At 45.2% G+C, this 23458-nt stretch overlaps 1 protein-coding gene and 1 pseudogene across 1 annotated transcript in view; one reads left to right on the top strand and one right to left on the bottom strand.

Annotated features, from left to right (window-relative positions):
• The first annotated feature begins 9731 nt into the window (after positions 1-9731).
• nid1a (nidogen 1a) overlaps positions 9732-23458 on the top strand; it is a 100904-nt gene continuing 87177 nt past the window's right edge. The window contains exons 1-4 of the mRNA XM_072559552.1: positions 9732-9992; positions 10753-11052; positions 14484-14719; positions 19801-20216. Of these exons, the coding sequence (XP_072415653.1) occupies positions 9792-9992; positions 10753-11052; positions 14484-14719; positions 19801-20216 (1153 nt within the window). The 5' untranslated portion in view covers positions 9732-9791. The remainder of the gene's footprint in view (positions 9993-10752; positions 11053-14483; positions 14720-19800; positions 20217-23458) is intronic.
• Positions 17610-17718, bottom strand: LOC140472697 (5S ribosomal RNA; annotated as a pseudogene).

The raw sequence follows: 23458 nt of genomic DNA, 5'->3' as shown, positions 1-23458 counted from the left end.
CAGGCCCATCCTTCGCAACACCGGGGACAGGTAGAAACTCAGTACATAGTGACACTTGGTGTTTGCATACCAGGGATCCATGCACAGCTTGATGCAGCCACACACAAAGGTGGCCATCAGGGTGAGGGTGGCATTGGGTGTGTTTTTTTTCCCGTTGCCCAGATCTTTATACATCGAGCCCCTTCGGACCCAGTCCATCTTTGATCTCCATATAAAATGGAAGATGGCCCAGATGACTGTAATGGCACAGGTTCTGGGAATAGGCCAGACCTGTGCCACGTATAACAGCAATGATAGTGCCTCACACCTGGTAACCCGGTTTTTTCCCGCGATGGAGAGCGACCGTAGCTTCCATCTGCCCAGTTTCTGCCTCACTTTGCTGATACACTCCTCCCAAGACTTGGTGCACGCCCCAGCCCCCCTGAACCAAATACCCAGCACCTTCAGGTGGTCGGTCCTGACGGTGAAGGGGATCGAGGATCGGTCGGCCCAGTTCCCGAAGAGCATGGCCTCGCTCTTGCCTCGGTTTACCTTGGCCCCCGAGGCCCATTCGAACTGGTCACATATGCACATGAATCTGTGCATGGACAGCGGATCTGAGCAGAAAACGGCAACGTCATCCATGTACAGGGAGGCCTGAACTTGTGGGCCCCCACTGCCAGGAATAGTCACCCCTCTCAGGCTCACATCCTTCCTGATGGACTCGGCAAATGGCTCTATGCAGCACACAAACAAGGCAGGAGAGAGAGGGCATGAGAACCATGAAGCCCCAGCAGACTGGTGGGAAACAGTAAAAGGGAACATCAAGAGGGTCTTCATCCTCAAAGGTGTTCAGGAGGTGAGAGAGAGGCGGGGAAACTGTCCCAACTCCAGGAAAGTATGCAGAGACTGCAATGACAATGTTGGTGTAGAGCAGTCTGATCCAATTGCAGATTCCCTCCCCAAAACCCATTTTGGAGAGAACATCTCTCATGTACGTGTGTGATATCCTGTCAAAGGCTTTCTCCTGGTCCAGGCTGATGAGGCAGGTGTCCAACCCTCAATCCTGCACGTAGGCGATCATATCCCTGAGGAGCGCGAGACTCTCAGCGATCTTCCTGCCCGGTACAGCACAGGTTTGGTCAGGGTGAATCACCGACACCAAAGCAGACCTGACCCGGTTGGCGACAACCTTTGACAAAATGTTGTCACATTCAATAGGGAGATTGGTTTCCAATTTCTGATTGCCTCCCTCTCCCCCTTCCGCTTGTAGATGAGGGTGATGATGCCTTTCCTCATGGATTCGCTCATGGTACCTGCCAGAAGCATACTGACTTACACCTCCAGCAGGTCCTGGCCGATCAAGTCCCATAGAGCAGAATAGAGCTCGATCGGTAAGCTGTCGCTTCCAGGAGTTTTATTCTTTTCAAAGGACTGGAGAGCCTTGGTCAGTGCGTCCAGAGATAGCGGCTGGTCCAGCCTCTCCCGTGTTCTATTGTCCAAGACCTCCGTGATAGAGGACAAGAACGACTGGGAGGCCGCACTGTCGGTTGGCTTTAAGTCATACAGACTGGCATAGAAGGATTTACTGATCCTCATGATGTCAGCCTGAGATGACGTTATCCAGCCATCTTCTTCCTTCAGGCTGCTGAGCACGGAGCTCTCTTTGTGCACCTTCTGGAAGAAGAAATGTGAGCAAGTCTCGTCCTGCTCCACGGAGCGGACCCTGAACTTGAAGATTATCTTGGAGGACTCCGGGGCAAAGAGCGAGACTTGCTGGCCCTTCACCTCCTTGATGTCCTCCGTGACATCAACCCCCATCGTCTGCAGCAGGAGCAGGTTCTGCATACTTTCCTGGAGTTGGGACAGTTTCCCCGCCTCTCTCTCACCTCCTGAACACCTTTGAGGATGAAGACCCTCTTGATGTTCCCTTTTACTGTTTCCCACCAGTCTGCTGGGGCTTCATGGTTCTCCAATCTACGTAGTCCCTGTTGAGCTCCTCAATGTTTCCCAGGGTCAACAGCTTTGTGTTCATCTTCCACGTTCCCTTACCAGCCTGCTGCTCAACCTGTAGGTGACAGTCGGCCAGCAGAAGGCAGTGGTCAGAGAAGAACACCGGCTTGATGTTGGTGAATCTGACCGAGAACATTCGGGAAACAAATAGGTAATCTATCCTTGAGCGTATAGACCCGTCTGCCAGTGACCAGGTGTATCTACGCTGCACTCTGTCTGCAGGGGTGCCGATGATGTCATGCAGCTTGGCATTTTTACCGTTTCCATCAGGACTCTGGACGTGGCGTCCAGTTTACTGTCCCCCCCGCCGGATCGTCAATCTGCATTAATGACACAGTTGAGGTCTCCGGTCAGAATGACCGGCCTGGACGTAGTCAGCAACAGTGGAAGCTGCTGCAGGACGGCCAACCGTTCACTCTTACCCACTGGGGTGTACACGTTAATCAGTCTCAGGGGAGCATTCCTGTACATGACGTCGGTGACAAGGAGGCGCCCGCCCACCACCTCCTTCACCTTGGAGATGGTGAAGTTGCCGCCTTGCAACAGGATACCCAGGCCGGAGGTGCGGCTGTCGTTGCCCACTGACCAAACACGGCCCATGGGCCCTCATGCTTGACCATCTCCTGTAGTTGCTGAGGTTCAGTATCCCACACTAATGCAGAAACAGGACATCGACTTTAACATTGGCCAGGAAGGCCATCATAGAAACACATCGTGTAGCAGATTTGATGCTACGCACATTGATACTGGCAATTTTTATCACCATTTTAACAGTTTACGAGGTTACCAGTGTCCATTACTGCTGGTCTTGCCTCTCTGGGGTAGCTGTGTGCATCCCCGTGGTGACGGCAAACTGCTGGACCCTCCCAGGGCTGAGGTAGCTGTCCGGCTCCACACTGGGGCCATTTCCCCGCTCTAGTGTCTTCAGGTTGGGTCCAGGGTCCACACCATCCAGTTCTCTGTCTGACAGTGGGGCTGTCACAGGACCGCTGTTCCCAGTTACCTGGAGCTGTGGGCCGGTGGGTAACTCTTGGTTCTCACCGGGTGGGGGGTGGTCTTGACCCATCCCCTCAGAGGGATCGTCTTTTCCTGTTTGGGTGGTCCTGCCCTCCTTTCTCCCCCGCGGCGCTCTGTCTCTTCCTCTGATGACGACCCTCCTTGCGCCCGTCCTCACCATCCGAAGAGCTGCCTATATCCTTGTCATGTAGGTGTCGTTTCCCCCTTTGCTGGGTGGCTTTGGGGGCCTGGTGAGGTTTCCTCTTCCTGCTTTTGACAGTAATCCAATCCTCTGCCTTCCTTGTTCCCTTCTCTTCCATTTCCTTCCCCTGTCTTGAAGGAGCTTGGATTGGCTGCTGCACCTCCCTGCTGTCTGCCGTCTGCTCCGCTACAGCCTGCCCTTCCTTCTGGGTGCCACCAGACACCATTCCCCTGCTGGTTTGTGATATCTTGCTGGTTTTATGCGGTTCATGGCTCGCATTGCCACCTCCGGCCATCTGTGCATGTGTGGTGGCCCCTCGTCTTGGGCAGGCCTTGTACATGTGGCCCGCTTCTCCACACAGATTACAGTTCTTGACCTCTTTACATTCCTTGGTCAAGTGGCCTTCCTGCTTGTAGTTTTGACAGACGGTCACCTTACAATCCACCACCATGTGGCCTGACCTCCCGTAGGTTCGGCACACTTTCGGCTGCCCTGCATACGTCAGGTAACCTCTGCTTCCTCTGATTGCAAAGCTGGAGGATGGGTGGAGGATGTTCCTACTGGCATCGACCCTCAGGGTTACCCTGACCTGCCGCTTGCTGGTGCAGATCCCGAAAGGATGGACCACATCTGTGCTTTCTTCCTTGACCTGGACATATCTTCTCAGGAAGGTCAGGACATCAGCTGCTGGGATGTGGGGGTAACAACCCGACTCCTCTGCGCAGGAAGCGCACACAACTGGACGGCTGACAAGATGGAGAACAGAGGTTCCCCTTCCTTCTACTTGAAGACCTTCAGGAGCTGCTCGCAATTCTTCATGCTCCTGAAGGTCACATTGAAATAGCCTGCCCCAGGGAAATCCTGCTGGCAGTGCACGTCCACTGCATCGAACCCGCAGCACTCCAGCAGAGGATACTCTCTCCAGTCTGCATCACCACGATGCTGACTGCAGGATACTCTCCCCAGCCTGCATCACCACGATGCTGACTGCAGGATACTCTCCCCAGCCTGCATCACCACGATGCTGACTGCAGGATACTCTCCCCAGCCTGCATCACCACGATGCTGACTGCAGGATACTCTCCCCAGCCTGCATCACCACGATGCTGACTGCAGGATACTCTCCCCAGCCTGCATCACCACGATGCTGACTGCAGGATACTCTCCCCAGCCTGCATCACCACGATGCTGACTGCAGGATACTCTCCCCAACCTGCATCACCACGATGCTGACTGCAGGATACTCTCCCCAATCTGCATCACCACGATGCTGACTGCAGGATACTCTCCCCAGCCTGCATCACCACGATGCTGACTGCAGGATACTCTCCCCAGCCTGCATCACCACGATGCTGACTGCAGGATACTCTCCCCAGCCTGCATCACCACGATGCTGACTGCAGGATACTCTCCCCAACCTGCATCACCACGATGCTGACTGCAGGATACTCTCCCCAGCCTGCATCACCACGATGCTGACTGCAGGATACTCTCCCCAATCTGCTTACCATGATACTGATTGCAGGATAGTCACCACAGTCTGCTTCACTGCAATGCTGACTGCAGGATGTTCTGGCATTTTTTAAATTGCAAAATTTAAATTTATTCATTAAAGATTATCTGTAAGTACACACAAAAGGTCCTATTCTAATTCAATTATGTCTTTGCAGAGAGAGAAAAAAAATACTTTTGAATTTGACATTTTTGAAAGCTTCTTTGCAGCTGCAAAACAAATACATTTTCTACTCATGCAGACAACTATTTACATTTATTTTGAGACAATGTGGTGGATCTAAGAACTGAATGGACCTTTGTTATATTTCAGCAGAAAGACCTTACAATAATGGTCTTTCCCCACTGCGTCTTAGTTGCAGTTGCCACAATCCTTAGTGTTATAGAGTCATACAGCATGGAAAATGACCCTTTGGTCCATCTAGTCCATGCTGACCATGGTCCCAAACTGAGCAAGTCTCACTTGCATGCATTTGGTCTGTATCCCTCCAAATCTTTCTTATTCATGAACATATCCAAATGTCTTTTAATCTTTTTTAATTGTACCTGTATCCACCGCGTACTCTCCCAGTTCAATCTGCAAACAAACCACACTGTATAAAAAAGCTGCCCTTCACATCTTTTTAAAATTGTTTTCCTCTCACCTTAAACATAGTTTTAAACTCCCCCATCCTAGGGAAAAGACCCTTGCTATTCACCTTATCTCCGCCCCTCATGATTTTGTAAACTTCTATAAGGTCACCCCTCAACTACCTAAGCTTCAGTGAAAAAAGTCCCTATCGAGCCTATCTCTATAACTCAAACCCTCCAGTCCCAGTTACATCCTGTAAATTTTTTTCTAAACACTCAGCATGTAGTATGCCAGTCCTTTCAAATGTGCCACTCTGCAACACTTAGTTGAGGTCAACTGTTTATAGCAGAAGACTGACAAGTTTCACCAGGCTTTGTGCGTGGGAAATCATGTGTCACAAACTTGATTGAGTTTTTTGAAGAAGTAACAAAGAAGATTGATGAGGGCAGAATGGTAGCTGTGATCTATATGGACTTCAGTAAGGCATTCGACAAGGTTCCCCATGGGAGACTGATTAGCAAGGTTAGATCTCATGGAATACAGGGAGAACTAGCCATTTGGATACAGAACTGGCTCAAGGGTAGAAGACAGAGGGTGGTGATGGAGGGTTGTTTTTCAGACTGGAGGCCTGTGACCAGTGGAGTGCCACAAGGATCGGTGCTGGGTCCTCTACTTTTTGTCATTTACATAAATGATTTGGATGCGAGCATAAGAGGTACAGTTAGTAAGTTTGCAGATGACACCAAAATTGGAGGTGTAGTGGACAGCAAAGAGGATTACCTCAGATTATAACAGGATCTGGACCAGATGGGCCAATGGGCTGAGAAGTGGGAGATGGAGTTTAATTCAGATAAATGCGAGGTGCTGCATTTTAGGAAAGCAAATCTTAGCAAGACTTATACACTTAATGGTAAGGTCCTAGGGAGTGTTGCTGAACAAAGAGATCTTGGAGTGCAGGTTCATAGCTCCTTGAAAGTGGAGTCACAGGTAGATAAGATAGTGAAGAATGCATTTGGTATGCTTTCCTTTATTGGTCAGAGTATTGAGTACAGGAGTTGGGAGGACATGTTGCGGCTGTACAGGATATTGGTTAGGCCACTGTTGGAATATTGCGTGCAATTCTGGTCTCCTTCCTATCGGAAAGATGTTGTGAAACTTGAAAGGGTTCAGAAAAGATTTACAAGGATGTTGCCAGGGTTGGAGGATCTGAGCTACAGGGAGAGGCCGAACAGGCTGGGGCTGTTTTCCCTGGAGCGTCGGAGGCTGAGGGGTGACCTTATAGAGGTTTACAAAATTATGAGGGGCATGGATAGGATAAATAGACAAGTCTTTTCCCTTGGGTCGGGGAGTCCAGAACTAGAGGGCATAGGTTTAGGATGAGAGGGGAAAGATATAAAAGAGACCTAAGGGGCAATTTATTCACACATAGGGTGGTACGTGTTTGGAATGAGCTGCCAGGGGATGTGGTGGAAACTGGTACAATTGCAACATTTAAGAGGCATTTGGATGGGTTCTGAATAGGAAGGGTTTGGAGGGATATGGGCCAGGTGCTGGCAGGTGGGACTAGATTGGGTTGGAATATCTGGTCAGCATGGATGGGTTGGACTGAAGGGTCTGTTTCCATGCTGTACATCTCTATGACTCTATGACTCTATAACAGTCAATATTTTTCTCAGTTTGTGTCCCAGAGAACAGCCCATAGAGCATAGACTCCTGTGTCACAGAGCTGCTCGGGACAAACCTCGGCAAAAACCATTACATTGCTCTCCAGACCTTCCTTACAAAGGCGCTTTCCAGAAGAAGGTGAGTGACAGACTCCTCATTAGTGCAGTGCTTTGAAGATATTGTGCGATGGCACACAAAGACTGGGCATACAATGAAGGATCTGATGGGCAGTGCTCTTCTCACCAGCAGCTAAGCTATGTCTCGATGCTTGTTGGTATGGTCTGGTGATGAGGCAATCTCCCCAATGACTTTGACAGGATCAATCCTCTTCTTTTCCCACAGAGTCTCGAGGATGCTCCATACTGATCACTTCCTGATTGTCTTGTGGTCAAAGGTGCTTTTCTTTGTAAATTTTTCCATGAACAACAGGTGTTACAGATTGGTCTACCTACTGGAAGCACTCCACAGCAACACATCCAGACCCCTCCTTTGCAACACTTAGGGTAGTAAAACCTCAGTACATAGTGACTCTTGGTGCTTGTGTACTGATGGTCCATTCACAAAGGTGGTCATGAGGATGAGGGCAGCATTGGCACCTTCTTTCCCAATTATCTCGAACATTTTCTATGCTGTCCCTGTGGACACAGTCCATCTTTGATCGCCAGATGAAGTGGAAGGTGGGTCAGATGATTGGGGTGGTGCAGGCTTGGGGAATAGGTTAGATCTAAGGCATCTACAACTACACCGACAGTACCTCACACCTGATGACAAGGTTTTTCACCCACAATGGAGAGGGAGTGGTACTCTGGTCTGCCCAGTTTCTGCCTCACATTGATGATAAACTCCTCCCACGTTTGGTGCATGCCTTGGCCTCTCCTGACCATCAGATCATCTGCCCTGATGGTGAAGGGTATAAGATCAGTCAGTCAAAGTTCTAAAGAACATGGCCTTGTTCTTGCTTCAACTTACCTTGGCTCCCGAGACTAGTTTGAAATGGTTGCATATGTTTATGTGTCTGTGCACTGACAGCAGATCCAAGCAGAAAACAACCATGCATCTATATAGAGGATGACCTGCATGTCTCCCTGCCTGGAATAGTCACCCCTTCCTGATTGACTCAGTAAAAGGTTCAATGCAACACGCAAACAAGGCATCAGGAAATGGTCAGCCTTGCCAGATTTCAGATCTGATTGGGAAGATTTCTCATTGTCCATCATTGATTGAGACTGCAATAACAATGTTTGTGTGTGATTTACATCCTGTATGTGGATCACATTGCCATTTTCTGCTCAATTTCACTGTCAGCATGAGCATCTGCAACCAGTTTAAACTGGCCTCAGGAGCCAAGAAGGCAAGAGCAAAGCTATGTTCTTTGGGACTGGGCCAATCGATCCTTTGTACCCTTCACCATCAGGACAGATTATCTGAAGATGCTGGGAATATAGTTTGGACAGGCTGGGTGTGTGCAAAAATTTCGAAGGAGTGTGCCACCATGGTGAGGCAGAAACGTGGCTAATGGGAGCACTGCTCCCTCTACATTTTGGGTAAAAACCCTGGTCATCAGGTGTGAGATACTCTTGGTGTTATTGTATGGGGCGCAGGTCTGACTCATTCCTTGAACCTGTGCTTTTGCAGTCACCCAAGCCATCTTCCACTTCATCTAGAGGTCAAAGATGGACCGTGTTGGCAGGGACACCACATACAAAGCGCTCGATAAGGGGAATAAAGACATACCCAACATACTCCAGGTAATAGTTTCATGTCAGTTGAAACACATTAGCTACGTTACTGCCAATATACAAAGCTGAGTACCTTATAACTGCTGACTTTCCCTGGATTGGTTCACTGTGGTGGTGACTGCAGGACAATCGCCCTGCTTGAGAGAAAATAGTTAAAACCTAATCTAGTTGTTGTATGCTTCAACTGAATATTAGTTTATCTTTAAAACGGGAGGGCAGTGTCGAAGCGACATAAGATTATATTTGTGGACTTCTTAAGTTCTAATACTTTTATAAATCAGGTTAATACTATCGGAAGGATGTTGTGAAACTTGGAAGGGTTCAGAAAAGATTTACAATGATATTGCCAGGGTTGGAGGATTTGAGCTGTAGGTAGAGGCTGAACAGGCTGGGGCTGTTTTCCATGGAGCATCTGAGGCTGAAGGGTGACTTTACAGAGGTTTATTAAATCATGGGAGGCATGAATAGGATAAACACCCTGGGGTGGGGTAGTCCAGAACTAGAGGGCATAGATTTAGATTGAGAGGGGAAAGATATAAAAGGGACCTAAAGGGCAACTTTTTCACACAGAGGGTGGTGTATGTATGGAATGAGCTGCCAGAGGAAGTGGTGGAGGCTGGTGCAATTGCAACATTTAAAAGGCATCTGGATGGGTATATGAATAGGAACAGTTTAGAGGGATATGGGCCAAGTGTTGGCAAATGGGAGTAGATTAGCGTAGGATATCTGGCCGGCATGGACGAGTTGGACTGAAGGGTCTGTTTCCGTCCTGTACATCTCTATGACTCTAATATAATAAATGCACGTGTGTCTGACTGTTTTGAATGAATACGATGGCGTGCACCATAGAGTAAATGTGAGGTTGTATGTCCATGAAGCGGGAGTTTGAGAGTGACTGACCGTGTGGTCTTCAATGAGCCATAGGCGGTTCCGGAGAGGTTGAGGTTGTAACGGGCTGGGTTGAGCTGTCTTTCAGGCTGAGCTGGGCGGAGTGAGTGTTGGTGATTGGGCGCTGCAGTGTTTACTGGGGCTGGTCTGGCGCTGATTGCTGTGGGGAGTGGGCGCGGACAGTCACTTGGGCACAGTGAGTTGTGGAGCGGTCTGGATTGTGGGCATGACGCCGATGGGGAGAGTGTGGCTCCTGGCTGTCCTGCTACGGGCGGCTGTTGTGAGCGGTCTCTCCTCAGGAGAACTTTACCCTCATGGGGAGGACGCTGGGGACAAGTTGCTAGCTCCCGGGGACGATGTCACCTCGGAGCCGGTCAATTTGGGCCAAACGCTGCGTCTATTCGACAGGACTGTTAGAAACCTTTATGTAAGTACCTGGTAATTCCTCATCCGGAAAAAAAAGTTAACAAAAAAGTCTTCCCAAGTTTGCTGCTGGGGTGAAATCTTGTGATTTTTTTCTGGGTGGGCGGGGAGGGAGGATTTCATTCCTGTGAGAAACCATTGATCAAATATTTTATTATTTATTTTGTCGATGGTTCCAAGGCGAGGGGCAAAAAAACCTCTACTTGTGCCCACTATCTAATTATTAATAAATATGTTCGTTTAAATTGGAATTTCAACCGTTTAGACCAGCCTTTCAAAGACTTTTCAGTTAACGTCAACCGTAAACTGCATTGGTTCAGTTTTCGTGATAACATCAGATTAAACCGTTGCGTGAAGGCAGATATATATGTTACATATATCCGTGCAGTTGTGCACATGTTGAAATATCCACCTAGAAAATTAAGTGAAGGTGGAATGACCTACATCAGAAATTAGTCCATCCCTCATTTAAGGTGGTCGGGGTAGGAATTTGTTTATTTTCAACAATCTCTCTGTTTTTTCGATCATCAGCCTCCTGTGTGTTCTCTTTTTCAATTCAGTTTTTTGGACCTGGTTTAACTGCCCGTTGATCGAGTTTGTGTGGAAAGTTAGTTCTCGAGTCTAAAGGCAGGCAATTTGATTCCCGCGAGAAGCTGTTTCTGTTTTTTTTAGGGTGGTACAGCGCAAGAAGAATTATTTTCTGTTTTTTATATATATATATATAATTTTGAAAATCATACCTGTGATCTGTTGTGTGACTAAAGGTAAACACAAATGGAATCATTACCATCAGCAAACCTTCTGCAGAAGTAAATTATGTCGACACTTTTCCACCAAGATTTGGTGCGATTGCAGCATTTCTGGCTGATCTGGACACTTCTGATGAAGTGGGGAAGATCTACTACAGGCAGGAGTCCTCACCACAAATCCTCCATCGTGCTGCATTGATGATAAGCAAAGGCTTCCCTGACCTAAACTTCAATCCAGACAACATTTTCATTGCCACTTGGGCCAATGTGACCGCTCATGAGGAGCTCAGACGAGGAGACCAACCACAGAATAAGGTAATGAGGGTGGTACAATCCTAGAGTGAAATAAATGGGAAATCGGAAGGAGAAGTTATTTACTGGGTTTCATCTTGGAAGTAAATCCTGTCCTCTGCCGAGTTAGCTAATGATCCAGGAAAAGGGTCACATTTGCAATAAATGCCCTAGGCTAGGGAGGGGATGTTAAAACATTACGGCGCATTCCAAATGGATGTTCACTGGCTCCTGGTATAGGTACGTGCTGATATTTAGATGAGATCATGATATGTGCCTTAACAAAATCCCTTCTATTACTATATGAAATGCTTAATGTTCAGGATTTAGATTATGGTAAAACCAGAGATTGCTTGGAATACAGAACCAGTGCTTGAGTGACTATTAGTAAAATTGACTTCTTCAAATGAGTGGGAGTAAATTTTTAGTGCACAATCCTGAGACTTGCCTCAGACAGCTGTTCTCATCGGATCCTAAGATTCCCACACTGTGCATATGGTGACACCTGGCACTATTTTGACCTCCCGCTCCAACAACACTACATAGTGCTGACTCAGAGCTACTCTGCTTCCCCAGTTCCCCTTTATCCTCCAGCTCATTTGCTGTTCTGACAAGAAACTTTTTTTCTTTTGCAGCAACTTAGGGATTCCCATGCCCCTCCAAAACCTACCTTACTGCCTCTTCCCTTTGCTTTCATCCCCTCTCTCCCAACTCCACCTCTTGTCAAGTATTTATTATGATCTTCTATTCTCCGATGCTGAGTGTTATATACTTTGCAAAAGACTTGGTTTTGGGCACAACATGAACTCTTCTGTTGCCTTTGCCTCCATACCCATTTCTTTGGATAAGAGTCTTCTCCCTATGCCATAGACCCCTTTTCCCACTTCCAACACTTTTCCCCATTTGGATCCCACCCTCTGGCTGTTCATCTGCACATGACCCATTCATTGAGAACTATCTAGTGATATTGGTCACCTCAATTTCTTTGCCCCTGACCCCTTACCCATTTGACCCATATCTCCTTCTGAACTGACTGCAGTCTGTCCTTTCAGATACAACTCTGACTTTGTAATCAAGCCTGTCAATAAGGATGGTGCTGTTATTGTTTTGCGGACTGACCTCTACATTGCAGAGACTAAGCGCCAGCTCTCAAACAGCTCGTCCTTTCTCCCCCTGGACCATGACCCCACCATGGAACATTCTGACACTTCTCACAATCAGGTCGTGACAATTTTCAAGCTTTGAAATTGGGCCACTGTGGTGGGGGGGGGCGGGGGAGAAAAAAGTTGGGAAGCAGTGCTATAAACTGTCCCAACATAGTCATCCATAGAGTTTGTTCAAGAAGTGTGCTTGGAATGATCAATGACTCCTTCATCAATTGTCTTTCTCCAATTGTCTTCCTGGCTTGTAAAATTCAGTCTCCGATTGTGCAGATGTCACAGGCTAGGATAATGTTTATTTCCCATCCTCAATTGCCCTTGAGAAGGTGGAGCTGAGCACTGTTTTTGATTTGCTGCAGCCCATGTGATGTTGGTAATACCCACAGTGTTTCTGGAAATGAGTTCAAAGACTTTGACTCAGTGATAGTGAGGGAACAATGGTACAGTTCCTAGTCAACATGATGTGTGTGTTGGAGGGGAACTTGCAGCTGATGTCCCAGGTATCTGCTGCCCTTGTCCTTCTTGATGGTAGGGATATCAGGTTTGGAAGGTGCTATCCAAGGGGTCTTGGTGAGCTGTTGCAGTGCATCCTGCACATACTGCTGCCATTGTGCATTGGTCATGTAGGGAACGGCTGTAAAACAGTTTGGAAGCCCTTTGTGGAAGTTCCTGCAAAAAATCATGTTATAATGACTGGATCACTGATTTCAGTCTTCATTGTGGGAGTAATAACTCCCAGGTGTCTGAAATACTGCAGTGGGATCTGTTCTGTCCCTTTGATTTAATGTCTCACCCAAAGCTCAGCACATTCAGCAGTGCAATGGAATCTGGAGTTATCAGCCTAGAGTAAATATATCAAGTTGCTGGGGGGGGGGGTGTGGTGGGGGGGGGGGGGGGGTGTGAGGGTGTGGGGTGGGGGTGTGTGTGGGGTGGGGGTGTGTGGGGTGGGGGTGTGTGGGGGGTGTGGTGGGGGAGGGGTGTGGTGGGGGTGTGTGGGAGGGGGGGTGGGGGGGGTGGGGGGTGTGTGTTGGGGGGGGTGTGGTGGGGGGGTGGCTTTTGAACTCACAACTAAGTGATTCAGAGGTCAGAATATTCACACTGAGCCATAGCAGATTGATTTGTTATAACTTCCAACATTCTCATGGAATACAGGGAGAACTAGCCATTTGGATACAGAACTGGCTCAAAGGTAGAAGACAGAGGATGGTGGTGGAGGGTTGTTTTTCAGACTGGAGGCCTGTGACCAGTGGAGTGCCACAAGGATTGGTGCTGGGCCCTCTACCTTTTGTCATTTACATAAATGATTTGGATGCGAGCATAAGAGATACAGTTAGTAAGTTTGCAGATGACACCAAAATTGGAGGTATAGTGGACAGCAAAGAGGGTTACCTCAGATTACAACAGGATCTGGACCAGATGGGCCAATGGGCTGAGAAGTGGGAGATGGAGTTTAATTCAGATAAATGCGAGGTGCTGCATTTTAGGAAAGCAAATCTTAGCAGGACTTATATACTTAATGGTAAGGTCCTAGGGATGTTGCTGAACAAAGAGACCTTGGAGTGCAGGTTCATAGCTCCTTGAAAGTGGAGTCGCAGGTAGAATGTGAAGAAGGCGTTTGGTATGCTCTCCTTTATTGGTCAGAGTATTGAGTACAGGAGTTGGGTGATCATGTTGCGGCTGTACAGGACTTTGGTTAGGCCACTGTTGGAATATTGCATGCACATCTGGTCTCCTGGTCTCCTTCCTATCGGAAAGATGTTGTGAAACTTGAAAGGGTTCAGAAAAGATTTACAAGGATGTTGCCAGGGTTGGAGGAGCTGAGCTACAGGGAGAGGCTGAACAGGCTGGGGCTGTTTTCCCTGGAGCGTCGGAGGCTGAGGGGTGACCTTATAGAGGTTTACAAAATTATGAGGGGCATGGATAGGATAAATAGACACGTCTTTTCCCTGGGTTCGGGGAGTCCAGAACTAGAGGGCATAGGTTTAGGGTGAGAGGGGAAAGATATAAAAGAGACCTAAAGGGCAACATTTTCACGCAGAGGGTAGTACGTGTATGGAATGAGCTGCCAGAGGAAGTGGTGGAGGCTGGTACAATTGCAACATTTAAGAGGCATTTGGATGGGTATATGAATAGGAAGGGTTTGGAGGGATATGGGCTGGATGCTGGCAGGTGGGACTAGATTAGGTTGGGATATCTGGTCGGCCTAGACGGGTTGGACCGAAGGGTCTGTTTCAATGCTGTACATCTTTATGACTCTACGTGAAATGATATCTTGATGGCTTTTTGTGTTACCAGAGAAATACCTTCCAGGTGATATTGGCTTCTGATGAATCCAGCTCCTATGCTATTCTGCTGTACCCTGAAGATGGCTTGCAGTTTTATGGAACACGTTCCAAATCAGCAAATAACATTGACTTACCAGCTCGAGTGGGCTTCAGCAGAGGGGAAAGCAGTTTTGTGCTATTTACCCTCGAGGGACCGTCATATGCAGTTACATCTGGCAGCGAACAATCTGTTAAAAACCTTTACCAGTAAGCAAATTTAACATTTCTTCATCTGGAATGTCTCTTAATCTTTATTCCTTCTGTCAGACAGGAATTGGACAAATATTTGTCAAAGAGAAACTTACAGGGCTTTGGAGAAGGAATATTGGTGTGAATTAAATAGCTCAGTTGATAAAACACAATGATCTGAACGTCCTCTTTTGGTGCTGTAGAATTCTGTGATTCTATCCTGTTGTGATTTCCACCCTGAGTGAAAAAGGTTATTGCTGTTCTTTGTTGCCATGTAAAGTTTTTTGACATTTTTTTGAATATATAATGATCTCAAGAGAAAATGTGTCCTCATGTCCTTATGTTTATGGTGGTCAGGAAAGCTTATTGACTTTGGTTTTCTTTGTTTGACAGCTTCCGTTTTAAGACCATGTTGCATTGTTCCCTCCTGTTTATAAGATTAAGTGATTTAACTGAGACATTTTAAGATGTCTAAGAATTGGAATGGAAATATACAGATTATTTTCCCTGGCGGGGGGGGGCGAAAGCCTGGAACATGGGGATCAGAAAACTTCGCAATTGGGACTGGCATTTTCAACCCCTCAAAGGGTTATGATAGTCTGAACCTGTGTCTCCTAAAAAGCTGCTAAGGCTTTGGGTTTGGTTAAGAATTTCAAGGCTGTAATTTTGGATATATTTTAGTTAGGCAAGGGTGCTGAGGATTTTGCTACCAAGACTGGTAGTTAGAGTTGAGAAGTCATGATTTAATTGATTGGCAGAATAGGCATGAAAAGCTAAATGACTAAACTGTTCTTCAGAGTACCACTTACATTTGATGCCTAGTGGGAATGGAATCTTGTATATAAGCTTATTTTGTTAGTGACCTTTCATGTCTTGGCCAAGCTTGTATGTTGTGGTAAGTATACAGTATAGCATAAAATGGATGGTTTATGCAGCTGTGATGCATAGAAAGGACCATGCTGATCTTCACTTGCTTCAGTCCTTATTCAAGCAGGAACAGTATATAGTGTCAAAGATGAGGTTACCAGACAATCCTTTCATTTGATGATAAGACTCCTGCTGACAACCAGAAAGTTGTCAGGAACTGTTGTGTGTATTCAGCCTACAATGCAATCACTGGTATGCACACATCTGTTTCTGGTGTCATTCCTGTTGATGGGTGGCAAGTGGTGCAGTGATTTTTAAAATACCTAAGAGCTGCCACTTGTAGACCTTATGTAACCACAGCTACTTCATTAAAAGTTGCATTTCTTTGAACAAGAGAGCAATTTGGATAAAAGTGAAGTTTCCTACACAGCCTCACTTGGTGGTAATGGAACTCTTTTAATTCCAAGGTCAAGGTTTTGAGTTCCACATTGGTTCTTAATTTTTGTCCTAATTATTTTATGAATTTAAAAAAATTTTTTTTTGACAGGTATCACTTCTCAGGCTTTTTGAATTCACTACTGGAGTAACTGTTGAAAAAACAGCATTGCTTCATTAATTGCAAGCCTTCATCTTAAAACTTTCCATCATATAGCTCCAAAAATATGTTGAAATGGAAACTGTTACAGAGCACCAAGTGCAACAGGGAGCATTGTTTGGTTATAGAAAGCAGAGCTGCATTTAAAGCATCTCTCACTTTAAACAGTTACAGACTGACACTATCTGTGCATGCACAGGATGTGCATTCCATTGTTTGCTTCCAGTACCATTGCATTGAATTTAAAGATTAATATACTAATTAGGGTGGTAGCTGCACTTTTACATTTGTAGAAAACCAACCTAAAGATTTTCTGTTAATGTGTTAAGACTTTCGGTCCTCCTTCTTCTTCTCATGGATAAATGTGTTTGTTACTAAAATGCTATCTTTGTAACCTTCAATGTAACAATGTTACACGTAATTCAAGGCATTTCTCTGCCATGGCAGCATGTTTTCTTCAAGTTTGTTATCAAAACCATTTTCCTCCATTCTGACAATGATTGAAAATTCTTCTACTACGTTGAAAAAAACAGTAGGCTATCTTCAAGTTTGTAATTGTATGCCTTTTTTTTAGATCCCCAGAGATTTTCGATTAGCTGTAGTTTGTAATCTGACTATGTCTCATTTAGTAATCCAGGTCTTCAGCTACATATTATCATGCAGTTTTTATTCTACACTATCAGCACCCAATGAGATGTTGAAGAACAAAGAGTATGAATGAATTGCAACTTAGGGCATACACTGACTACATAAACATTAAAAGCGAGAGTGAAAAATGATAACTAACAAAGGCAGAAATGCCTAGAGGAAGTATTTATGATCATCACCTTTTCCCAGCTGCTGAAGTTCTGAAGAAGAGACAGTGGGGCCTGGAACTTGAACTGTATTTTCTATCCATAGATGCTGCCAGAGTAGCTGAGTTTCTTCAGCTATTTCTGCCTTTATTTCAGATCTCCAAAATCTGCAGTTTAGATTAGATTAGATTCCCTACAGTGTGGAAACAGGCCCTTCGGCCCAACCAGTCCACACCGACCCTCCAAAGAGTAACCCACCCAGACCCATTCTCTCTGACTAATGCGCCTAGCACTATGGGCAATTTAGGAGAAAATGAGGACTGCAGATGTTCTTGATCAGAGCTGAAAAATGTGTTGCTGGAAAAGCGCAGCAAAAGAAGGGCTTATGCCCGAAACGTCGATTCTCCTGCTCCTTGGATGCTGCCAGACCTCTGCGCTTTTCCAGCAACACATTTTTCAGCTATGGGCAATTCACCTGACCTGCACATCTTTGGACTGTGGAAGGAAACCGGAGCACCCGGAGAAAACCCACGCAGACACTGGGAGAATGTGCAAACTCCACACAGTCAGTCACCAGAGGCTGGAATCGAACCTGGGACCCTGGTGCTGTAAGGCAGCAGTGCTAACACTGAGTCACCGTGCCGACCTTAAAAGCCTACTGCACCTGGTATTCCCAGGCGGTCTCCCATCCAAGTACTAACCAGGTCTAAGTCTGCTTAGCTTCCGAGATCAGGTGTTTTCAGACTAGTATGGCCGCCAGTTCTTTTTCATTTTCCATTAATAAAATAATATCGGTAAAGGATGACATATTACAAATAATTTTATTTTTAAAAAATGGGAAGCAAGATGAAACAACAGTGTTTTATAATCTAACAATGTAAAGTCTTCAACAGATGCATAAATATCAAAAGAAAAATCAAGGTAAGATAGTGCTACTAATGAATGCGCACGTTAAACTCATACATGTGGTAAAATGTTGCATTGTTAATTAGTCTCAGTGTTTATAGTTGTCATTGTCTACAGGTTTAGTACAAGAGGACAGGAGGATTACAAATGTTGTGCCCTTGTTCAAGAAAGGAAGTAAAGATGACCCAGGTAGTTATAGATCAGTGAGCCTTGCGTCTGTTGTAGGAAAAGTCTTGAGATAGGATTTATAATCCTCTAGTAAGTAACAATTTGGTTAAATAGTCAACATGGATTCGCCATGGGCAGGTCGTGTCTCACAAACCTTTTTGAGATTTTTGAGAAGGTGACCAAGCATGTGGATGAGGGTGGGGCAGTTGATGTGGTGTACATGGACTTCAGTAAAGCCTTTGATAAGGTTCCACATGGTAGGCTATTGAACAAAATGTGGAGGCATGGGATTGGAGGTGATTTAGCAGTTTGGATTAGACACTGGCTTTCTGTCAGAAGGCAACAAGTGGTGGTTGATGGAACATGGTCAGCCTGGAGTCCGGTCACTAGTGGTGTGCCACAAGGAACCATTTGTTTTGGAACCATTACTGTTTGTCATTTTTATAAATGACTTGAATGCAGGCATAGGTGGATACTAAAGTCATGGAGTGGCGGATAGTGTGGAAGAATGTTGCAGGTTGTAGGGAGACTTGGGATTAACTGCAGAATTGGGCTGAAAGTTGGCAAATGAAGTTCAATGCAGATAAATGTGAGGTGATTCACTTTGGGAAGAATAACAGGAAGGCAGAATACTGGGTCAATGGAAAGATTCTTGGTAGTGTAGATGTGCAGAGGCATCTTGATGTCCATGTACATAGATCCCTGAAAGTTGCCACCCAGGTTGAGAGTGCTGTTGAGAAGGCATATGGTGTGTTCGGTTTTATTGATAGAGGGATTGAGTTCCAGAGTCGTGATGTCTTGTTGCAACTGTACAAAATGCTAGTGCTGCCACACTTGGAATATTGTGTGCAGTTCTGGTCGCCCCATAACAGGAAGGATGTGGAAGTATTGGAAAAGGTGCAGAGGAGATTTACCAGGATGTTGTTTGGTCTGGAATGAAAGTCTTATAAGGTAAGGCTGAGGGACTTGGGTCTGTTTTCATTGGAGAGAAGAAGGCTAAGAGGGGATTTAATAGAGACATAGAAGATGATCAGAGGATTAGATAGGGTGGACAGTGAGAGTCTTTTTCCAAGGATGATGACATCTGCTTGTATGAGGGGGCCTAGCTGCAAATTGAACAGGTGATAGATTTAAGATAGATGTCAAAGGTAGGTTCTTTACTCAAGAGAGTGGTAAGGGCATGGAATGCCTTGCCTGCCAATGTAGTTAACTCAGCCAAATAGGAACATTTAAACAGTCCTTGGATAAGCATATGGATGATGATGGGATAGGGTAGGGTGATGGGCTGAAATTAGTTCACAGGTCAGCGCATCATCAAGGGCCTGTTCTGCACTGTATTGTTCTATGTTCTATGTTTCCCAGAATTAAAAAGCAGACAAGTAATGCTAAACTTGTCTTGAACTTCGATTTGAAACTCTTGCATGGAACTGGAACCTTGTGATTCAGAGGCGTGTGCTACCAACAGAAGCATGGCTGACACACACAGCATGTAGAGGCAATGGAAAAAGTGCAAGATTAATAAGTATGATATCAGAACTAATTGATTATAAAGATTTATTATTAGGAAAAGGATGGCCAAAAGGAGGTTTTTAAAAGTGATAATCAGATTAGCTTAAAGATGTTTCCACTTTGTAGGAGATTTAAAAATAAGGTTGACCCTAATAAGTGGGAATTTAGTGGGGGAAAAAATGCATGCTTGAAGGAAAGTTTTATAACATGGCAATTTCAATGCATTCTGTAAAGGAAAAATAAAACTATTATTTTCACAGAGACAGTAATGCTGGAGAACAAGGAGTTTGGATCTTCCACCTGGGCAGTTCTTCTAACCAGACCATTTCTTCTGCCATTGTAAGCATGTTCCATACTGATTACGTGCAGAGTACTTTTAGTACTGTTCCAACCATTGACCACCAGAGGAGCTCCTATGTGGACATAACCGAGAATGGGTCAGACCCAGAATATAATCTTCCTGAAGAAGAAAAAGTTGGCATACCAGAGGATGCTGTAGTGTACAAGGTAGCTTCACAGCAGAATGTGGAAAACTCGGCTCCAGAAGAACCCCGCTATGTGGAGGAGTTTCCAGTTCGCACACACATCAAAGTAAAGCCAGTCCAGTTCCAGCATCCACAGTTTCCCCAGCGCAGAGTTGAACTGTTGGATACAGAGTTGGATGTGACTGGGAATGGTATGATGATTTGTTGATTATGTATACTTGTTACAAACTATCTATATATAAAATCCATAAATTGGGTGAGTGCATAAAATGATCTAGTAATTTGTGATGAACAAATTATATGCAGTTGTGAATGATCACAAATTGCTAAGTGTTTTCCATCATTCCTCTTTAACAAAACTGAGGAAAAATTCTGTCATGAACTTCCCAACTATGGTCTTGAAATTGCTGTATTTGTCCTGTTAGTGAGATACACTTTGTTCATGATGTGGTTTATGGGTCTGACATGAAAGTTAAGAAGCTTGGTCTGGAAAGGTAACAATAAAACTGTTGACTCACTCCTCCAGGCAGTAAATTAGTCCTAGAGAAATCTTAATCCAAAATTTTATCAAATAAGATCTTAATATTGCTTTGTCTCCTTCCAGTCCACCCTAACCCTGTATTTATTTTTCTGTATGCAGTTGACATTAATTTGTGCTCTTGCCTACTCTGTTATTTCTCTGTCCTTTAAATTTAGGTGGTTAATAAATATGTTGTTGGTCCTGGCATTCATGAGGTCTCAGTTGCCCTGCTTTCCTTGCCATAACATTATTATTTTGCACTTCAGCACAAGATAAAGCACAAGAATATTACAACATAAAGGGTGAGGAAAGGAAATGCAACTTGTGGCACAATGCACCCCTCCAACCAACTCTCTTTTCTTGAAATACTTGTGAATTTGCTCAATGAATGAGTTTGATCTAAGGGTAGTAATGTGTGCAGATATTGTGTTTCATGATTTTAGCCAAATTCAGTCCTGAAATTGAAAAAGCCACTGTATGATTTTAAAATCCTGAATGTATCCTGTATTTTCTTGAATTCCACTTTCTCCTTTCTTGATGTCTTGATTTTTATAGACAATAGGTGCAGGTGTAGGCTATTCTGCCCTTCGAGCCAGAACCATCATTCATTATGATCATGGCTGATCATCCTCAATCAGTATCCTGTTCCTGCCTTATCCCCATGACCCTTGATTCCACTATCCTTAAGAGCTCTATCCAACTCTTTCTTGAAAGTATCCAGAGACTTGGCCTCCACAGCCTTCTGGGGCAGAGCATTCCATACACCCACCACTCTCTGAGTGAAGTAGTTTCTCCTCAACTCTGTTCTCCGTGGCCTACCCCTTATTCTTAAACTGCGTCCTCTGGTTTGGGACTCACCCATCAGCGGAAACATGCTTCCTGCATCCAGAGTGTCCAATCCTTTAATAATGTTGTATGTCTCAATCAGATCCCCTCTCAGCCTTCTAAACTCAAGCATATACAAGCCCAGTCGCTCCAATCTTTCAGCGTAAGATAGTCCCGCCATTCCGGGAATTGACCTCGTGAACCTACGCTGCACTCCCTCAATAGCCAGAATGTCTTTCCCCAAATTTGGAGACCAAAACTGCGCACAATATTCCAGGTGCAGTCTCACCAGGGCCCTATACAGCTGCAGAAGGACCTCTTTGCTTCTATACTCAATTCCTCTTGTTATGGAGGCCAGCATGCTATTAGCTTTCTTCACTGCCTGCTGTACCTGCATGCTTGCTTTCATTGACTGATGTACAAGAACACCTAGATCTCATTGTACTGCCCCTTTACCTAACTTAACTCCATTTAGGTAGTAATCTGCCTTCATTTTCTTGCCACCAAAGTGGATAACCACACATTTATCCACATTAAACTGCATCTGCTATGCATCCGTCCACTCACCTAGCCTGTCCAGGTCACCCTGTATTCTCCTAAAATCCTCCTCACATTTCACCCTGCCACCCAGCTTTGTGTCTTTTTCTTTCTGAAATGTGGGTTCTCCATCCTAAATTGGTTTTCCATTTATTCCCCATTCCTGGAAAATCCCTTGGTGGGATGTAGTTTCAGCATGGGAGTGCGCTAGTAGAATTGCATCTATTGTGACTATTCAAAATGAATTTGAAATGCTCTCAAAGTCTAGGCATTGCTGGCAAGACTAACATTTATTCCTAATTACCTCTGAGAAGATGGCAGCAAGATAATTTGAACTTCTGCAGCCTAAGTGCTATAGATACTCTGACAATGTGGTTAAGGAAGGAATTCCAGGACTTTTCCCAGTAGTAGTGAAGAAATAGTAATGCAGTTGTTGTTGTTATTCCAAACCACTGCAGATATTCTACATGTTAGAATTTGCATGGAGAAGCAGTCAACGAAATCTTGACTAGTCTTAGTATTACATTTGTTGGATGGGACAAATTGCAGCCCACTAGAGGATCAAACTCCCAATGTGTAACTTGGTGGAGAGGCTGTGTGCAGTCATGATATGAGTCAATCAGTGAACCTCAGAATACCCAGTCTATGAGCCTCTCTCCAGTTGTCCAAAGATTTATGTAGCTTGTCCAGTTGAATCTCTGGTCACCTTGGGTGACTCCCCACCATCCTAGTCCTTCCACACCCCAACCCTGCAGAAGATTGAGAGTGATTTGGCAATGGAAATGCTATTGAATGTCATCAGGTTTTCTGCTTTCAATATCATCAATGATAACCATTGCCTGGAACTTGCGTGAAGATTACTTTTTATAGGTTGTGTTTGTGTTAGGCTCAGTCTGTTCTCAACCAGCCTTTTTTGCTGGGTAGTGATTAGGGACAGCAATCCAGGCCAGTTCTTTTCCCCACCCCAGCTGGGTACATGAAGAATAATATTTAGTACCCTTAACACTGCTGTAGTCGATTAGCTGACTCATGGATGCCAGTGATAGAAGACTTTGATACTTTCAATCTGACTCAGCTGCTCACTGCTTTAGAGTCGAGAGTGTGGCGCAGGAAAAACACAGCAGGTCAGGCAGCATCCAAGGAGCAGGAAAATCAATGTTTCAGAAAAAAGCCCTTCATCAGGAATTCCTGATGAAGGGCTTTTTTCTGAAACATTGATTTTCCTGCTCCTTGGATGCTGCCTGACCTGCTGTGCTTTTCCTGCACCACACTTTCGACTCTAATCTCCACCACCTGCAGTCCTCACTTTTGCCTTGCTCAATGATTTAATCAACTGAAAACAGAAATATTGTGCTAAGGAATTTGCCTTTCTCATGAATAAATGACATCAATAATGTTTTACAAGATAAACTGTTCTTAAGTTTTCGTACTGGCATTTCCTACAGTGCTGTTGGATTTGTAATTTTATCTTCTGACTTAAAATATGCTCAAACCGCTTTCTTTCTGGTCTGGTTAAAATCCTATTCTGCAGGAGAACTTGCCTGTCTGACA

This window comes from Chiloscyllium punctatum, chromosome 3, assembly GCF_047496795.1.
Source record: "Chiloscyllium punctatum isolate Juve2018m chromosome 3, sChiPun1.3, whole genome shotgun sequence".
NCBI classification, from domain to species: Eukaryota; Metazoa; Chordata; class Chondrichthyes; order Orectolobiformes; family Hemiscylliidae; genus Chiloscyllium; species Chiloscyllium punctatum.
Note: the sequence above shows the minus strand (reverse complement) of the source record. Positions and strands in the feature narration are given on the sequence as shown.